The following is a 17,112-nucleotide window of genomic DNA, read 5'->3' as shown; positions in this document are numbered from 1 at the left end:
GATTGAGCTTCCGCTCTGCGATTAGACTACATTTCCCAGAAAGCCGAGGGGCAGAGGCGAGAGGGGCTCGGGGGCCCACGTGCTAGAGGTAACAGGCGGAGACTCCGCGGCACAGCGGAAAGCGGAGGAGAGGTCGGCGCAGGCGGGGAAGGTGGGTGCGGTAAGGGCCTTCTTTTTCCCGGGCTGTAGCTCAGTGGTATCGCCTGAAGTTGCCCTGCACCGGAAGCTTGGAGCACGTGGGTGGTGCAGACTGCTGGGGCTGGACATCTCCCGCACCTGGGAAGGGGCTTGGCGGGGAAGCGTTTGGAGCTGGGGCTTGAAACACGGACGCTCCACCGCACTGCCTTGCACGGCGCTTCCAGAGCACGGCGCCAAAGCCCCACTGTGAAAGGGACACCAGCCTCTCCAGGGTATGGAGGGGAAGAAAAGGACAAGATCCGGGGGGCTGGCTTTTGGGATTTCCTCCCAGAGCTTTAGTTTTTAAATGACTTCATGCAGGAGTCGTGGGTCTTAAGATTGGCTCTGCTCCAGTCAAACTGTATGAGCTAGAACGGGCACTTCAGTTCTCAGGGTCTCGGTTTCCTTGTCTCCTGTCTACCTCCATCACAGGGCACTGTGAAGATCAAATGCCAGTAATTCCCAGTATTAGACTGTCTGTCACATAATAGTGCTCACCAACCATTTGTTGAATCTGAATGGGAACAATGAAACTCTTACATTTAAGTACATTAATTGAAAATAACATTAGGCCTTTTTCATATTGAGAAGTATGAGGGGAAAAATGACACAATATCTCACTGTTTAGATAAACTGTTTTTTTAAAATACACGTGGTTAAAAAATGCAAATGTTATGGCAAGGAACCAGATGGAAAGTAACAGCTCTCCCAAACTGTTCCTCTCCCACCAAAACAAGTACTGGAGTTATTTCCTAATTCCTTCTGATAAATATTTATGCCTGTACCAGAAAAAATATATATATATTTTTTAATTTACTCAAAACAGATAATACTGTTCACATTATTCTTTAAGTATTAAAAATAATTGGAATGACACCAACAACCCTGTAAAGTTTTATGGATGATGAAACCTACACTCAGAAGTTAAGTTGGGTCCCAGAATAAGATGATGGTGAAGGAGGAAGTAGAACCCAGGTGATCTGACTCCCAGTCCAGAGATGTTTATACCATCATAGTGTACTTTATTTGTATTTTGAGGCTAGACTTCATTCTTAGCTATAAAACAAGACAAATGCTACCTCCTTTCTTAAATGATATGCTACAGGAAAGCACTTAGCATGGCACCTGGCAGGTAGCAAATGCTCAATAAACGGAAGCACTTTTTTTTGCCTTCAGTTCACCACCTTGTTGATTTAGTTCATCACCCAAAATTGGGAGGCTTACAGTACATAGTTGAGAAATTAGGACACAATAATCCTAGAGTCTGGCTCTGGGTCCTTTTCTTTTAGAAAAGAAGCTGAGGGAGGAGTGGTCTTTTCCTGACTGAAGATGGGAATTTGAAGTGATGTAGGAACATTTCAATCCCAGTTTTTCTCTCTTTGTTCCATTTGTTTTACCTTATAACTGCCTGGTTTTTGGCCTTATGCCAGTGTTTTGTTCCATCACCTGTTTTCTTCCTATCCTGCTGTGCGTGTATTTAATAACTTTTTCTTGAGTACCTCCTATGTGCCAAGCCCTACTGAGATCTGTTGGATTCAGGGGGAGCTAAATAATGTGGTTCCTGGCCTCAATGAACCTTTTGGACTAGAAATCAGATATATGTGGGTTCGAATGCTGATTCTCCTGCATAGTAGCTTTATGACCATGGCCAAGTCAATTAACCTCTCTATTTCCTCATCTGTAAAGTGAAGATAATACCTTGTGGGGATTCAGCGAGATGAGACCCATTGAGCGATGGAGTAAATGCTTAAAAAAAAATCCTTCCTTTGTTTCTTTGCCCCTTGTTTCTACCTGTCTATCCCAGAGCTGACTAGGAAGGTTTCTGGGTCTTTTCCAGGCCAGGGGATTTCTCACAGCCTTCAGCCATGCGTTTCTCAGCCCTGTTGGCCTTGGCATCCAAGGTCACTCTGCCCCCCAACTACCGCTATGGGATGAGCCGCCCAGGTAGCCTGGCAGACAAGAGGAGGAACCCGCCAGGGACCAGGCGGCGCCCAGTGGCTGTGGAACCCATTTCTGATGAAGACTGGCATCTGTTCTGTGGGGATAGGGTGAGAGCCTCAGATGGGGTAGAGTGGTGGGGAGCTCCTGGGGAAGGATCTCCCTCCCTCACCCTCATGTCTTGCCACAGGTGGAGATCTTAGAAGGCAAGGATGCCGGGAAACAAGGCAAAGTGGTTCAAGTTATCCGGCAGCGAAACTGGGTGGTCCTGGAGGGACTGAATACAGTAAGTGAAGAGTGGGATTGTGGATGCTCAGGAAGCCTATCCCATCTCTCTCTCTATTAAAGAGCAGCACAGGGAGTCAGGAGACTAGCTGAGGACATGGTGAAACAACTGAACCTCTGTTTTTCAACATGGACTGGATGCTCAGAGCTGCAGTAGGCAAGTTGCCTTCATTCCGTTTGGTTTCTGATAACACCCCTCTTTTGGACAGCATTACCGCTATATTGGCAGGACCAAGGATTACCGAGGAACCATGATCCCTAGTGAAGCACCCTTGCTCCACAACCAGGTCAAACTTGTGGATCCTGTGGACAGGCAAGCATATGGGGTTCTGGTCAGAGGGTTTCCCATCCTCTGAGTTTATGCAGGTGTTAACCACATTTATTTGATGGGAATGGTGGTTTGGATGGTCTGGAAATTGAGAGGGGCCATCTTGTGGACATGGCCCCCTGTAGGCAATCCTAATACAGAGGTAGCAGTGAAACAAGATACTGACCTTAGTATTTTCAGCCATTGAATTTTAGGCTGTGGAGTAGCAGGGAGACCTGGCTCCCAGGCCAGGCTCACCTCTTCTATCCATTAGGAAACCTACTGAGGTGGAGTGGAGATTTACTGAGGCAGGAGAGCGGGTCCGAGTCTCCACAAGATCAGGAAGAATTATTCCCAAACCTGAATTTCCCAGAGCTGATGGCATTGTCCCTGAAACATGGATTGGTGAGGCTGGGTGAGGGACAGGAAGATGGAGGTGGGGGGGTGATAAAAGTGGGAGTAAGAGATGTTAAGAAGACTTCACTCTTACCTTCTTTCCTCTGGCTCAATAGATGGCCCCAAAGACACATCAGTGGAAGATGCTTTAGAAAGAACCTATGTGCCCAGTCTAAAGACACTGGAAGAGGAGGTGATGGAGGCAATGGGGATACAGGAGACTCGGAGACACAAGAAAGTCTACTGGTATTGAACCTGGGGAGAGCAACTTCTCCTCTTCCTTGTCTTAGCCTTGAAGGCTGGGGCCACATCTTCAGACATCAATAAAGAGCCATGAGTCCTCCTCTCTGTGCAATTACTGTCTTCTGGCACCCCTAACGCCACTGTACCTGTTTCAGGGACTGGAGGGTAGGAGCATCTGTCCCAATGTTATGACAGAATCCAGAATGGAAGTTAGCTAGCCTTAAGTTGGCCTTCCCAAGGGGCAGGGCTTACAGCGTCCGGGATAGAGACCAAAGTAAGAGAGGTTCCCTCCAATGGAGACCTCTGAGTAACAGAAGATGCCACCTGTACTGGAGGGCAGTGGAGGTTGGGGATGTAAGACCTAATTGTCACACCTGCAGCATCTAAGTAGGGAGGGTGCACATCTGTCCTTTTCTATACTTGCTAGAAATGGAAGGGAAATAAAAGATTTTAATTTTTGTTGTTAATTCTCACCCGAGGATATTTTTCCCATTATTTTTTTTAGAGAGAGAGAGGGAGGGAGGCGGAGAGAGAAACATCAATATGAGAGAGACACATCAATTAGTTGCCTCCCACAAGCACCCCGACCAGGGCCAACGATTGAACTTGCAACCCAGGTACTGTGCCCTTGATCAGGAATCAAACCTTTGACATTTTGGTGCTGCCAATGCTCTAACCATTGAACCACATTGGCCAGGGCAAGATTTTCATTTTTTAATAAATTAAAAATAAAATTTTACATACTATTACATAACTCATGGAGGGAGAGAAAGAGTACGAAGCTGAAGGTCTGTGGGGCACCAAGATTCCACAGAGGATGCAGGATGCTGGTTCTCTGGGTGAAGAGTGCAGACTCTGCCACCCACTGTGGTACCTGGGTGATTTCGGATGGGGTCCAAGATGTGCCCTTCCTCAGGCTGCATCAGCTGTCTTCGGTCTCCAGAACAGAGAAGGCCTGACCCAGGGGCCTCTTGGTGGCCACCAAAACCAGGTTTCTCGGAGAGAGTGCAGGGCTGAAGATGGGCAGGAGCTCAGAATGGAAGCCTGGGAGAAAGGCAAGGCTACTAAGAAGGGGAGAAATGAAGCCCACTCTCAGCTCCACTTCTTGCCCAGGCTGCAGGCAGGCATAGCCCCTTTTCCCCATGGGAGAGGCTCCAAGAGACTAAGAAAACCCAGTTCTCTACCAGGAACACTGGTGCCTGATGCACTGACTTGGGAGGAAGCAGTCCTCTGCATATTGTAAGTTCTCAATGCCTGGGATGCTCGCTTAAAATGCACTTCAGGCATGCACTCCACAGGCTCATTCAATAGGAATCTATATTTACAAGTCTCCCACCCTACTCCTTTCCCACTGGTGACTCTGAAGCAGGTGGTCTAAGAATCACCACAGTGATGAACTGTGGGACCCAGAAAAAGAACCCCAGAACTCCAGCCCCTCTAGCCCTGGGTCCCTGCTATAGGTCACCCTCACCTTGCTCCTGAAGGTACAGTAGCCGGTCCAGTAGAATCAGTGTCTCCACCAGTGGGGCCAGCAAGAGGGCCAAGCTGAAGAAGGCCACCACACGGTTCTCCTGGGCCTGGTGGGCCTGAAGGGCAGCCAGATTCAGTGGCAGCTGGGGATCCAGCCCCACCCGCTGTAGCCCCCGCTGCACATATCTGTGGGGTCAGCCACACATGGTACTCAGTTTGGTTTTAGGAACCTCCACCTCCCACTCAAACTGTCCACTCCTAATTTGATTCCAACTTTGCTTGATTTGCTACCCTAATTTGCATTTTTTTTTTTTTTTATGATTTTAGAGAGGAAGGTGAGAGAGACATCAATGTGAGAGAAACACAATGATCAGTTGCCTCCCATATGTGCCCCAACTGGGGTATGCACTCTGACCAGGAACTGAACCCATGACCTGTGCACAGGACAATGTTCCAACAGGCCAGGGCCTAATTTGCATTTTTAAGTGTTTCTCTGGCTGTGAGCTATCTGTCCAATAACAAATCGATCCAAAAATGTATTTTCAGCCAGATCTGTCCAATTACTTAGCCATATTCTTAGCATTTAAAAATCCTGATAGTCTCCTGATAATAGAGTGACAACTCCCTTTTAAAGAAATTTGGAGAAGCTTCTCCATTCAGAAAACTCAGAATCACTCTCCTGGGGGCATTTAGATTTATTTACTTTAGGAATTGCTAACAAGTGGGAGGGGAATCAGACTTCCAGGTGGCTCCCGACCCGCCCTCCCCCCCAAAACCTCACTCTTCAATCTTGAGCTCATGGACTCTAGGGATCCCTTGCACGCCTGGTCGACGGAGCTTGGGCTGGGCACGCCGGATGACCGTCTCCAGTGCTGCCCGGTAGCAGTGGGTTCGAAGGCCAGGGCCTGCTTTCTGTAGCCTCTCAGCATATTCCTCCAGGGCATGGCAGGCCCCCTCCCGCAGCCTGTAGGACAGTTCATAGCCAGGCAGCGCAGCCACCCACTGACTCAGTGGGTAGCCACCAGGGTCACTCAATTTCATGTAGCAGCAGCCCACTGAGGCCAGGGCCACCACCTCAGGGCAGCAGGAGAAATGCCTCAGCAAGGCAACACTCAGGTCCCCACAGGCATGGAGGCCTGTCAGCAGCAAGCGGGCCTCACCCAGAGGTGAGTTCTCCAGCGGAAGCAGAAGCTCCTCACACGGGGTCCTGGGGTCTACCCAGCAAACCACATGGTGTGGGGAGCGGCGAGAGCGAATCTGCACCATCTGTGGAGGCAGGAAAGGAAAAGGCAGGTGGGAAGTCTGTTTGCTGTCCCTATGCCACCTTAGGCTTCAGGAGGGATCTGTCCTCTGTGTTTCCTCCACAGAGGAAGAAGCTAGGGCATGGGAGAGAGCTAGACCTTGAATCAGAAGGGATAAATCATGGATCTATCATTAACTGCAAATTTTTTCATGTGAGTCTGTTTCCTCATTTGTAACGAGTCTAATACCTGACTGGCCACTTCACAGGTTGTGAGATGGACATATCAGTGTGGAAAGCACTTTGTAACTAGTGTGCCTCTAAAACGTGAAGAGGCTTTGGTGAAGGGGAAACGTGGGGAAAGGGGTAGCAGAGATAGGGACATCATCTCAAGCTGAGAAACTTGAAAGAGGGAATCCAGCCCGGCAGATTCTACTCTTGCAGTCCTGGGTGCAGTAAGGGCAGGCCTACCTGTGGGTTCCTCTTCTCCTCTTTTTCCAGAGCCTGCAGGAGCTCCTGGTCCAGATGCTGGGCTCTCTCCACCAGTCTCTGATCCCCTTCAATGCTCTTCACCTTCAGCCCCAGCCCCAGGGACATGAAGCGGGAGAGATGGCCCTGGAGTCATGAGAGGGAGGGTAGAGACAGCCCTGTTCAGTGCTCTTATCCACTGTTACCTTCTCTATCAGTAGCCTAGACACCTGGGTCCCAGGCCCCCAGAAGACTTAAATTCTGCCATTTACTTCTACCACTCCTTGGTAACTGCCTCCCTGAACCTAGGGCCTGACAACCTGTTGCCTTCCAGCTGTTCTATCCCCATGACTCAACACCCCCCCACACACAAAAACAACCCACAAAAAAACAGAATGTTAGGAGTCTGTCTGGCTCACCTGGCCTGAGCCTACATCCACAACCTGGGTGCAGCCTGTGAGGTCACTCAGCTTTTTCACCAGCTGAAAGAGGGAACAAAGGTCTCTTGGCCATTGGTTCTTGATTCCCATGGCCATCATCCATAATGAGGGTGGAGGAGCTTAAGATGGCAGAGGAAGAGGGTTAGAGGGTGCCATGGGAGCGATGAGATAGGGAAGCTAAAATGGGTGCTGGCCCTGAGCTCAGGCTCCTCTCCTTGCTCCTCTCAGGTCAGTGATTCAATCTAAGAGCAGATTATGGAGGTGTGAAAACAGGAGTAAGACAGCAATTCAGACATAGCTACCAACACACCCAGCAAAAGGATAAAAAAAAAACACCAACATCTCCCCCAATCCCCAAACCCAGCCTTGAGATATGATTTTAGTATGCCTGCCAAGGAAGGGACCCTCTAGGGCCTCTGGTCCTGCAGGTGAATTAAAGTGCCCACATCTTTGTAACCCACCAGCTTCAGTCCCCAGGCTCCCAGACAACACCTAAACCCCAGGCATGTCCTCACCTCTCCCATCCTCCGGATCTCATGCTGCTTCTTGGGCCTGACATGTTTTCGGAATGGAGCTCTAAGTCTGGAGCTCTGGCTGGGGTTCTCCGCAAACTCTGAGGGGGTCTGAAACCCAGGCGTCCGGGTAAAGGCCAGCGCATAGGCGGTGGACTTCAGGGCCAGCAGGGTGAGTGGCCACACCGACCTGTACCTGAGATAGCCCAGCCCAGACCCCCAGTGAATAGTCCCATTGTGTCCTGAGTGCACCAGTTTACAACCCAGGAAGCCCTTGTGAGACTCTCTGAGCAATGGCTGGCTGCAGGGTTCAGTGCCAAGTCCCCTAGCACAGGGCCCCCTTGCCTATACCTGACCACTTCCCCTTCTCCAGGCATCCCCAGCAGCAGTGTGGCCAGCTGTGGTGGGTCCAGTCCATCCAGTGCTTCCTGCCATGAGCAAGGGAGTGTGCCCCACAGGTTGTCTGTAAAAAATTCCTGCAGAAGGGCAGAAGGAATCAACAGGCTACTACCTTTCCCATTCTTCCCCACCCCACTCTCAACACAGGACCACTGGCTACACCAGCAGGTACCTCCTACTCATGCGAGTCACCTCTTCTCTAAAGCCTGCTCCAGCCTCTCACTCCTTCCTCGGAGCCCGGAGTGCATTCTGAACTCACCTCTCCTTTTAGCAATTTCCCACTTACTTATGTGTCTGTTCTCTCCACTCAACTGAATGGAGAACCTAAGGGCAGGAATGGTGTATTCTTTATATCAGCATCCACAACACCACAGTGACTAACAAGCTGTACTAGTATGTTACCATTTAGTAACCTACCCTTACATATACCAGACACTTGATATGCCAGAATGTATTTTTATTCATTCATTTGTTGAACACAGATTCTGGAGCTTTGTTTATGTACTTTTCTAGGCTCAGGGGATATGACAATGAACCAGACAGACAAAATTCTTATTCTTGCACAGTTTACATAAAAACAATTCTTTTTCAGAACATCAAATGCCACATGGACAATAAAACACTAACAAAATAGTAGGAGACTGAGAGAGAACTACTTTAGAGAGTAATGAGGGAATACTTGAGTTGACACTTGAGTTGAGACTTGAATGATGAACAGGACACAGGCATGTAAAAAAATTCAGGTAATAGGAAACACTTATTAAATACTTTAATATTCCAGGTACTGTTCTAAACATTTTATATATATGTATTAACACCTTTAATCCCCAAAACAACACTGAGGTAGCAACCATTTTTATCCCTCATTTTACAGATAAGAAAACTGACACACAATTAAGCAACTTGCCCAAGTCAAAAAGCTAGTATCGCCCGGCCAGGGGTGGCTCAGCGGTTGAGTGTTAACCTAGGATCCAGGAGATTGGGGTTCAATTCCTGGTCAGGGCACATGCCCAGGTTGCGGGCTGCAGCCTATCAATGACTCTCTCATCGTTGAGGTTTCTATCTCTCTCTCTCTCCCTCTCCCTTCCTCTCTCTGAAATCAATAAAGATTTTTTTTTTTTTTAAAAAGGCTAGTATCAGAGCTGGGACTTGAAATTAACCCGACTCTAGAATTTTTGCTTTTAACCATACTACTCTATTGCCATTCTGTTGAGGACAAACATTCCAGGCAGATCTGTAAGAGCAAAGGCCCAGATGCCTGCCATATTTGTGGAGCAGAAATCAGAACACTGGGGTGCAGTATAGTGAATGTGGAAGAGAATGAAATGTGATGGGATTCAGGAGACAGGGGACAGATCCTGTAGGGCTTCATAGGTATCACTGGTATTGGTAAGGAGTTACGATTTCATCAAAACACCCAGGAAGGGACTGCCATGATCAGAATTATATTTTAAAGAGATCAGTCTGGCTGCTTGTGAAGAACTGATTATGGAGGGGCTGAAGTAAACAAGGAGATTAGTTAGGAAGTAGTCCAGGAGAGAGGTGATGGTGGCTTGGCCCAGGGTGGTAGTCATGAAATGGAGACAAGTGGGTGAATCTGGTATCTTTTCTAGAGGTAGAGCCAACAGGAATTATTGAAGGAAAGAGCTGAATCAAGGATGGCTTCTGGGCCTGGCTGGTGTGGCTCTGTGGTTGAGCATGGACCCATGAACCAAAAGGTCATCAGTTTGATTCCCATCAGGGCACATGCCGGGTTTTGGTTTCCTGCTGGATCACCAGTTGGGGACATGCAGGAGGCAGCCCACCGATGTTTCTATCCCTCTCCCTTCCTCTTTCTAAAGTCAATAAAAACATACTTTTAAAAAAAAAGGATGGCTTCTGGGTTTGGGGGCTGAACAATTCAGTGGATGCTGGTGCCATTAATACATCATCTCATTTATTCTTCACAATGATTCTTCAAACAGGAATCCATTTTACAGCTGAGAAACCAGGGCTAGGAGGAATTTTTATTTAATGCCTATGGTTAACACAGTAGGGGAGGCAGGATTCTGTTGGAGTGTGCCTGATTCCAAAGTTTAAATTATCCATGACATTACAAAACCACAAATTTATTCAAAGCGTGGGTGAATAAACTTGTGTTCTTGGAACACCTCACATGTTCCTAGGAGACTTCAACGTAGCTGCAGCATGGCTCAAATGGCCATGCGTTTTATTACTTTGGATTTGGAAAGATTAGAGAAATAACCTATATATTAGAAATATTAATATTTGTGTCATCTGTAAAAAAAAAAAAAAGAATCGCTCCAGTTTTAACCCCTTCTTATAAAGACAGAGTGGAAGTCTTAGAAAAGAGATCAGAAGCTAAACTCTCCAGGTTCTTTCCCTGTCGTGGGCACCTAGCGAAGCACACAACCAGGAGGACCCCGCCCACAACCCCGTGGCCTCACGATGATGTAGGCGTCCAGGATGGAGCGGTAGAGAGACAGGACACGGGTGAGATTCACAGCGAGCTGCCGCCTCTCCTCGTGAGAGAGGCCCCGGGCGGAAACGCCTGGCATCCGGGGTCCAGCCGGTGGCGCTGGGAGCGAGAACGCGGTGAGGAGGAAAGCGGCGTCAGCGCCACGCGCGTGCAGGACCCGCGCCGGGCTCAGCTCCGCAGGCGGGACGGGAAGAAGGCGCTCTGCACCGGCCCGGGACGCCGCCTTTCCCGGGTTCCTGGTAGAGGCTTAAGACCTGAGGCGTCCTTCTGACGTCACAGGTTGCGACACCCACAGCGCGAAGGTGTCAGCGTCTAAGATGACCGGGGAGGGGTCCCTGACAGTGACGCCACAGAGGCGGGCCGCGGCGACCAGGTCCCGCCCATCCCGGAAGTGAGGTCCGGGGCCCCGGCGAGCGGCGGCTCCCGTTCGTCTCGGCCTCCCCACACCGTCGAGTTGGACCTCCGCTGGGCTACAGGGGCCGCGGAGCGCACCCCGCTCCTGCCGCCGCGGCCCTAGCACTCCGCGTCCCTGGCCTCGCTCCGGGAGGCTGGGGGCCCTGAGAAGGCGGGCGCCGACCTCCGGCGCGTCCCCGCCCGCGAGTCAGCCGGCCCCGGCCCCGGCGCGCGCCAATTTCCGTATCCGGCTTCAGGCGTTTCCGGGCGTAGCGGGCCCGTCGGGGAGGTAGGTGGTGGTGGGAAACGGGCTCTCTGACCCGGACCCCCGAAGTGTGCTCGCCGAGGTAGACAGCTCCCAGCCTCGGCTTCCCCCCCTGCTGCCATGTGTTGTCAAAGGTCTTTTCTTCGGAGGACTTGGGTGAGAAGCATGTGGAGGTGGCCTCCACCTGGAAACCGGGGGAAGGGGTACCCGGAATTATATCTATTTGTAGGGCCGGCACTGGGGAAGCCTGGCTAGTCTAGAGGTCATCTGTGCGGTACTCGTCACTGGTTTTGAGCGTACGTAAACGTCCCTTCCCTGGGCAGATGTAGAGCTCACCTATTCTGGCTTCCCATATTCAGAGAGAGTCAAGCTGGCTGGCTCTTCAACCCTCTGTTTACAAGTGAGACAGATCTAGAGGGGGGGAAATGACCTTCCTAAGACCTTAGGGCTGGTGAATTGTGGGCTTGTCTCAGACAGTGCTCCTTCGGTCATTTCACATTACAGATTCATCCCCCCTCTATCTGGGAGGTTGCTCTGATGTATTACCTCCCTCAAGTCCAATGGAGATGGGTCTCATGGTTCTCCCAGGCCAATTGGGCTCTGTTATCAGGTTCACTTTCTTCTCCAGGGTATACCACAAACCTCCAGATGCTGGTCTGTGAGATTCAGCAGGGGATGAGTCTATCCTTTCATTGGTAAGCCACTCTTCCCAACTGCTCTCCTACCATCCACCATCTTCATGTCTACCTTACTCCTCAATCTGGATTTTGGCGAACCTCCCCCCAAAAAGGCATTAGAAGGGAATGCCAAGCACCAAAAATTTGTCAAGAAGCGGCGGCTCTTGGAAAGGAGAGGCATTCTGAATAAGAAGAACCAGCCCCCTAATAATGTGCCTAAGTTGCACTCAGAACCTCCAAAGAAAGGGGTAACTCCCCAGGTGAATGGCACTTGGAAAATTTCTCCCCTTCCAAAAAAGAAGAAGACTGCTGCCTCCAGCACTGGGTCAGGGCAGTCCCTGGACAAGAAAGCTTCTGTGCCTTGGCTGACCCCTGCCCCTTCACAGAAGGCTGGTTCTTTTGTGGCTAAAGCAGATTTGCTGGGGGAGTTCCAGAGTTCTCTTCCAAAGATCAAGAGCCACCCAGCTCGCCCCCAGAAGAAGGACCCCCAGAAGAAGGACCCGCAAAAGAACCCGTCTCAGAAAAATATCCCACAGTACTCCACTCCAGCTCATTCAGAGAATAAATGCTCTGGAGCATCCCAGAATATGCCAAGGAAGATGGTGGCAATTGACTGTGAGATGGTGGGCACAGGACCCAAGGGGCATGTGAGTTCCTTGGCTCGATGTAGCATCATCAACTACAATGGAGACGTGCTCTATGATGAGTACATCCTTCCCCCCTGCCACATTGTGGACTACCGTACCAGATGGAGTGGCATCCGAAAGCACCACATGGTGAATGCTACACCCTTCAAGATTGCCCGCGGCCAGGTGAGAAGCATGGGGCATAATGTTAGCAACAAGGTGGGTGGGGAGAGGTCCAGGTAAGTGTGGACAATGTTGGTGGCAGGAGAAGGCAGAATGTTTACAGAAGGATCTGGGACATTATTTGTATAACTGGAATAGGTAGCCTGCAGTGAAGGGGATAAAAGTCAAGGGTTGATGTGTCAGATTTCTCATTTCACCCACTGAGCAAACCTATATAGCCCTGTGCTGAGTAGTGGGTAAATAACAAATGGAACAGGAAAGAAGAGTGAGCCAGCGGACGCCTCCAGAGGGCGCCCTTCATCCGTGTCTTTGTAATTTCAGCCTCAGGTTCTTTGCCTTCTCTAGACGTACTCCTCTGTTCCAATAATTGCTTATATTGCCAGAACAGTCTTTTGGAGGAGGCTTATCAGAAGTGAAATGGTTGGATTTTTTTTTTTCCAAACTATAAGAGAAAGTTTCTTTAGAAAATCATAGAGGTGGAAGAAGTGAGTGTTAGAAGAAATGGGCTCAGAAAACAGGTTACCGAGGCAAAAGAAGGGGCCCTTGGGGCTAAGAGAGAACGGTAAAGGTAACCCACCTGGGTGGGGGGAGGGGTAGGGGAAAGGTGCAGGTGTGCTCCCAGGAGGGGAGAGCACCAAGATTTTAGAAAGAACTTGAAAGGAAGAGCTGAACATCCTGTTCATTAGGGGCACAGCTGAACAAAGGCTTGGGAGGGAGAGGCAAGAGATGGGATGGGTCTGAGAAAGCAAATCCACTCAACTTTAACAAGGGCTATGTGTTGAAGTTAATGCAAAGTAAAGGTGTTGGTGGACAATAAACTGCAGGTGAAGTCAAGAGAATATGATGAAAGCCATAGACCCTCTCCCCCCAAAACACAAACAAATATATATATATATACACATGTATCTATCTGCCTGTAATTTGGGGCTTCTGTCACCTCCTTGGAGCTCATCTATGACTCCATTTGTCCCAGCCTTGTGCCTAATGATAATAATAATGATAATGGTTAAAGGCCTTCAAGTAGCAAGCCAGAACTGAACTAGATAGTTACATAAACATCTTCAGTGTGAGTGTAATTTGGGGCTGTAGGCAAATTAATCTATCATTGGGGTGGAAATTAATGAGAAAGTAAGGAGCCACTGAGGTTGTAAGTCCAAAAAGGGTTACACTGTGAAAAATATCCACTTTCAGGGGAGAGGTTGAGAGACTGGGTGAAAGAAGTGATGTGATTAAGAAGTACATATTGGGCCCTGGCCGGTGTGACTCGGTTGGGCATCGTCCTGGGCACCAAGGGGTGTGCGATTTGACTCTTGGTAAGGGCACATGTCTGGGTTGCAGGCTCAATGCCTCGTAGGGGGCATACAGGAGGCAGCCGATCAATGTTTCTCTCTCATATCTGTGTCTTTCCCTTCCTCTCTTTCTAAAAATCAACCAAAAAATCTTTGAAAAAAAGTACAAATTGCTAGTTATAAAATAGTCATGAGGATATAAAGTACAGAATGGGAAATGTAGTTAATGATATTGCAATAACTATGTATGGTACCAGGTGAATGCTGGAAATATCAAGTGGAACACTTGTAAAATATATGATTGTCTAACCACTATGCTGTACACCTGAAACCAGTACAAAATAATATTGAAAGTAAACTGTAATTGAAAAATTAAAATAGCCCGGCTGGCGTGGCTCAGCCGTTGAGGATCCAGGAGATCAAGGTTCGATTCGTGGTCAGGGCACATGCCCAGGTTTCGGGCTCGATCCCTAGTGGGGGGCATGCAGTGACCCTTATTGATGTGTCTATCTCTCTCTCTCTCCCTCTCCCCTCCTCTCTCTGAAATCAATAAAGATTTTTTTTTTTTAAAAAGAAAAAACACACAAACTACTTTCACCTGAGTCTTACTCCTTACCACCTCTTCCATGACGATTTCAGATCTTGAAGATACTCTCAGGGAAGATAGTGGTGGGACATGCCATCCACAATGACTTCAAAGCCCTTCAGTACTTTCACCCCAAGTCTCTTACTCGCGACACCTCCCATATCCCTCCTCTCAACCGGAAGGCTGACTGCCCAGAGAATGCTACCGTCTCTCTGAAGCATCTCACCAAGAAGCTGCTAAACCGGGACATCCAGGTAGCATCTCCCCAAATGCTGCCAGGCCCCTTGCTTGGACACTGTGGAGGCCTTTCTAGCTGCCTCTACAGACTCTGACCCCAGAATTCCTTTGGTTGTAGAGAGATCCAGGCAGCTGCTCTTATGGGAAGAACTTTGGGCTAAGGGACTAATTGGTCTCTCCATGTGTTCATAAGGATAATTCCTATTCTCTACCTTACAGTGTTCCATAGGGTACTTGGGAAAGGGAAAAAAGCCTTTAAGTGGGTGTAAAACCCTGAAAAAAGAGGAAAGCAGATAGTGGTAGTGGTCTAAAGACCTCAGAGCAGATGCAAGGACCTCTCATGTATTTCACATGTTTGACATTCAAGAAAGGGTGACCTGCCAGGTAAGAGGGTATAGACACATGTTATGTAGAGAGAGTTAAGGAACTGAGGAAAATGGAAGACTCAGAAGGCCTGGTTATGATAGAGATATCCTGTCTCTATGGAATGTAGAAAAATGTGGCATATACATGTTGCCACAGAAGAGATTGAGGCAGACGTTAGCAAAGATTTCCTACGAGTTGAACCCTTGAAATAAGGGGTAGGGCCCCGCCATAGTTCTACCTTTGCAGCCCACTAACTCTGCAGAAACAACTGCTTATATAGGGGTTGGGGGCAGCCAGTAGGGAAGGAGGGGAAAAAACAAAAAACATTCTTATAGCCTCATGCTTTTCTCTTCCTCCCTCGTTCAGGCTGGGAAAAGTGGACATTCCTCTGTGGAAGATGCTCAGGCCACCATGGAGCTGTACAAGTTGGTTGAAGTTGAGTGGGAACAGCATCTGGCCCAGAATCCCCCAAAAGATTAGCAGCAGTGGGGACACCGGTGATGAAAGGAAGCAGAGGCAGCACCGCACCCAGGAGAAACAGCAGAGAACCAATGGATGGCGCTACCAGCTCCACACCTTTAGAAGCTTGAGTTGTTGGGGAGAGAGAGGCTCTACCCCAGACTTTTAATATCCATTGAAATCTCACCTCAGGTGTTGTGTTCTGTGTCTGATTAAGTATCCCATGGAAGGAGGAAGTCTGTATGTCAGCACCCAGCCCTATACTGTTTACCTCTTAAATGGTGCTAACCACAGGTCCCAGGGTGCTTTGTTCTAGTCCAGCTTTTTGACTTTCAAGGGGCAGGGCATAGTGGGAAATTTAGTTTCCCAAACTGCCTTATAATTAGGGTGGTTGTATGTCCCACTGTATGCCTTTTGTTCTCAAGTGATTAACAGCACTCTTTTTCACTCAGAAGTATCCTGGTTGGATGATAAATTGTATGATCACATTCCATATCAGAGTCTATATCTAGTCTGTCAGGATAGCACCTGTTTTTCTCACGGTGACTTTGAGAGGAGCCATCCCTGGTGAGGTTTAGTTCTTAGGGTTACAAGGCAGTAGAGGTAAGAGAATGGAACTTGGAAGTCAACTTCTATGACTTAGGAAAGCAATCTCTTTCCTAAAGCATTAGAGGATTAATTTAACTTCGATCCCACTTGGTAGGTTAAAAAAGAATTTAAAGTGTTTTAATGGGTTTTTAGTTTTTTATTTTGCTAAACCAAGCCTCTAAAATAGACTCAAATTATTCCCTTGGTAAATTTTTTTCCTTGATAAATTTTAATAATGAAGAAACAAATGTGTGATGTATGTTTGTTTGTTTGTTTTAGAGAGAGGAAGGGAGAGAGACAGAAACATCAATCTGTTTTCTACTGTACGAGCCCCAACTAGGGATTGAACCCTCCACCTTGGCATGTGCCCTTACCAGGAATCAAACACTTTTGGTGTACAGGATGATGCTCCAGTCAACTGAGCAACACCAGCCAGGGTGTGTGGTGTTTTCTTTTTAAATATCACATTAAATTGTTTTGTCACAGGTGTTACAGAGCTATAATTCTGTAAGCAGGTTCCAGAGTCTCTGGATGGCACTGATTGGGCCCTTGTCTGCTGGAAGTCATCAGGAAGCACTGACCAAGCCTTTTTGTGTAGCCCACGTGCTCTGGTACCTTGTCCTCGCCCCTACCGCATAGCAAGGACCACACCTCAAATCACACCCCAAGCCATTAGAGTACCTTTACATGGAGTGCATGTGATCAGGAGAGTGACTTGGAGAGTGGGCACATGGGAGGGATGGGGCAAGAAAGAAAGGGTGCTTCGTGATGCCAGCCTGGTTGCTGCTGCTAGCTCTTGGTGCACACCCTCATTTTGGGAAGGTGAGTTACAGGTCTAACCTTGTGTCTGGGATCACTGTCTTGAGAGAATGCAAACTCCATATATATACCAGGACTTGTGCCCTCTTGAGTGGCTGGTTTGGCTCCAGGGGGCCAGTCACAGTCATGGCTGCTTATAGCAAGGAATTTTCTGCAGCCACACCAGACCTGACATGGTCTTGTCACGTCCTGTGCTGCAGGATCTGCTTGCACAGGTAGCTATTGAGCTGTGAGCAAGTTGGTTCCTGCTGAGCCCAACATGAAATGTCC

The 17,112-nt window shown here is 48.7% G+C and overlaps 3 protein-coding genes across 5 annotated transcripts; 2 read left to right on the top strand and 1 right to left on the bottom strand.

The window, feature by feature from the left end:
* The first annotated feature begins 77 nt into the window (after nucleotides 1-77).
* Nucleotides 78-3,446, top strand: MRPL24 (mitochondrial ribosomal protein L24). Of its 2 annotated transcripts, none has more exons than XM_016221600.2 (6): nucleotides 78-151; nucleotides 2,015-2,225; nucleotides 2,306-2,401; nucleotides 2,610-2,713; nucleotides 2,982-3,112; nucleotides 3,220-3,446. In XM_016221600.2, the coding sequence occupies exons 2-6, from the start codon at nucleotides 2,043-2,045 to the stop codon at nucleotides 3,354-3,356; spliced, it is 651 nt and encodes a 216-aa protein (XP_016077086.1). In that variant the 5' UTR covers nucleotides 78-151; nucleotides 2,015-2,042; the 3' UTR covers nucleotides 3,357-3,446. The 2 variants fall into 2 exon arrangements, with proteins under 2 accessions (XP_016077086.1, XP_016077087.1); XM_016221601.2 differs by having other exon boundaries at nucleotides 119-160.
* Nucleotides 3,447-4,046: 600 nt separating this feature from the next.
* METTL25B (methyltransferase like 25B) lies at nucleotides 4,047-10,709 on the bottom strand. The gene is made up of 8 exons (XM_016221620.2): nucleotides 10,323-10,709; nucleotides 7,828-7,952; nucleotides 7,480-7,672; nucleotides 6,944-7,006; nucleotides 6,528-6,671; nucleotides 5,598-6,082; nucleotides 4,818-5,002; nucleotides 4,047-4,390 (listed from the first exon to the last, which is right to left on the bottom strand). Exons 1-8 carry the CDS (start codon nucleotides 10,431-10,433, stop codon nucleotides 4,269-4,271), a joined length of 1,428 nt encoding a protein of 475 aa, XP_016077106.2. The 5' UTR covers nucleotides 10,434-10,709; the 3' UTR covers nucleotides 4,047-4,268.
* Nucleotides 10,710-10,756: 47 nt separating this feature from the next.
* ISG20L2 (interferon stimulated exonuclease gene 20 like 2) lies at nucleotides 10,757-16,090 on the top strand. Of its 2 annotated transcripts, none has more exons than XM_016221623.2 (4): nucleotides 10,757-11,036; nucleotides 11,641-12,501; nucleotides 14,427-14,627; nucleotides 15,343-16,090. In XM_016221623.2, the coding sequence occupies exons 2-4, from the start codon at nucleotides 11,752-11,754 to the stop codon at nucleotides 15,454-15,456; spliced, it is 1,065 nt and encodes a 354-aa protein (XP_016077109.2). In that variant the 5' UTR covers nucleotides 10,757-11,036; nucleotides 11,641-11,751; the 3' UTR covers nucleotides 15,457-16,090. The 2 variants fall into 2 exon arrangements, with proteins under 2 accessions (XP_016077109.2, XP_016077108.2); XM_016221622.2 differs by lacking the exon at nucleotides 10,757-11,036 and adding an exon at nucleotides 11,044-11,168.
* Nucleotides 16,091-17,112: the final 1,022 nt, after the last annotated feature.

Source organism: Miniopterus natalensis, chromosome 19 (genome assembly GCF_054644295.1).
Source record: "Miniopterus natalensis isolate mMinNat1 chromosome 19, mMinNat1.hap1, whole genome shotgun sequence".
Lineage (NCBI taxonomy): Eukaryota > Metazoa > Chordata > Mammalia > Chiroptera > Miniopteridae > Miniopterus > Miniopterus natalensis.
This window is presented reverse-complemented; position numbering and strand designations above follow the sequence as displayed.

Bases quoted from the DNA above. Each gene is read 5' to 3' on its own strand.
- ISG20L2 (XM_016221623.2), top strand. From the start codon at position 11,752: ATGTCTACCTTACTCCTCAATCTGGATTTTGGCGAACCTCCCCCCAAA. The intron at 12,502-14,426 runs GTGAGAAGCATG...TGACGATTTCAG, and splicing joins TCAAGATTGCCCGCGGCCAG to ATCTTGAAGATACTCTCAGG. The intron at 14,628-15,342 runs GTAGCATCTCCC...TCCCTCGTTCAG, and splicing joins TGCTAAACCGGGACATCCAG to GCTGGGAAAAGTGGACATTC.
- MRPL24 (XM_016221600.2), top strand. From the start codon at position 2,043: ATGCGTTTCTCAGCCCTGTTGGCCTTGGCATCCAAGGTCACTCTGCCC. The intron at 2,402-2,609 runs GTAAGTGAAGAG...TCTTTTGGACAG, and splicing joins TCCTGGAGGGACTGAATACA to CATTACCGCTATATTGGCAG. The intron at 3,113-3,219 runs GTGAGGCTGGGT...CTGGCTCAATAG, and splicing joins TGTCCCTGAAACATGGATTG to ATGGCCCCAAAGACACATCA.
- METTL25B (XM_016221620.2), bottom strand. From the start codon at position 10,433: ATGCCAGGCGTTTCCGCCCGGGGCCTCTCTCACGAGGAGAGGCGGCAG. The intron at 7,007-7,479 runs GTGAGGACATGC...TCCCTCTTTCAG, and splicing joins AGATCCGGAGGATGGGAGAG to CTGGTGAAAAAGCTGAGTGA. The intron at 4,391-4,817 runs GTGAGGGTGACC...CCTTTCTCCCAG, and splicing joins ACTGTACCTTCAGGAGCAAG to GCTTCCATTCTGAGCTCCTG.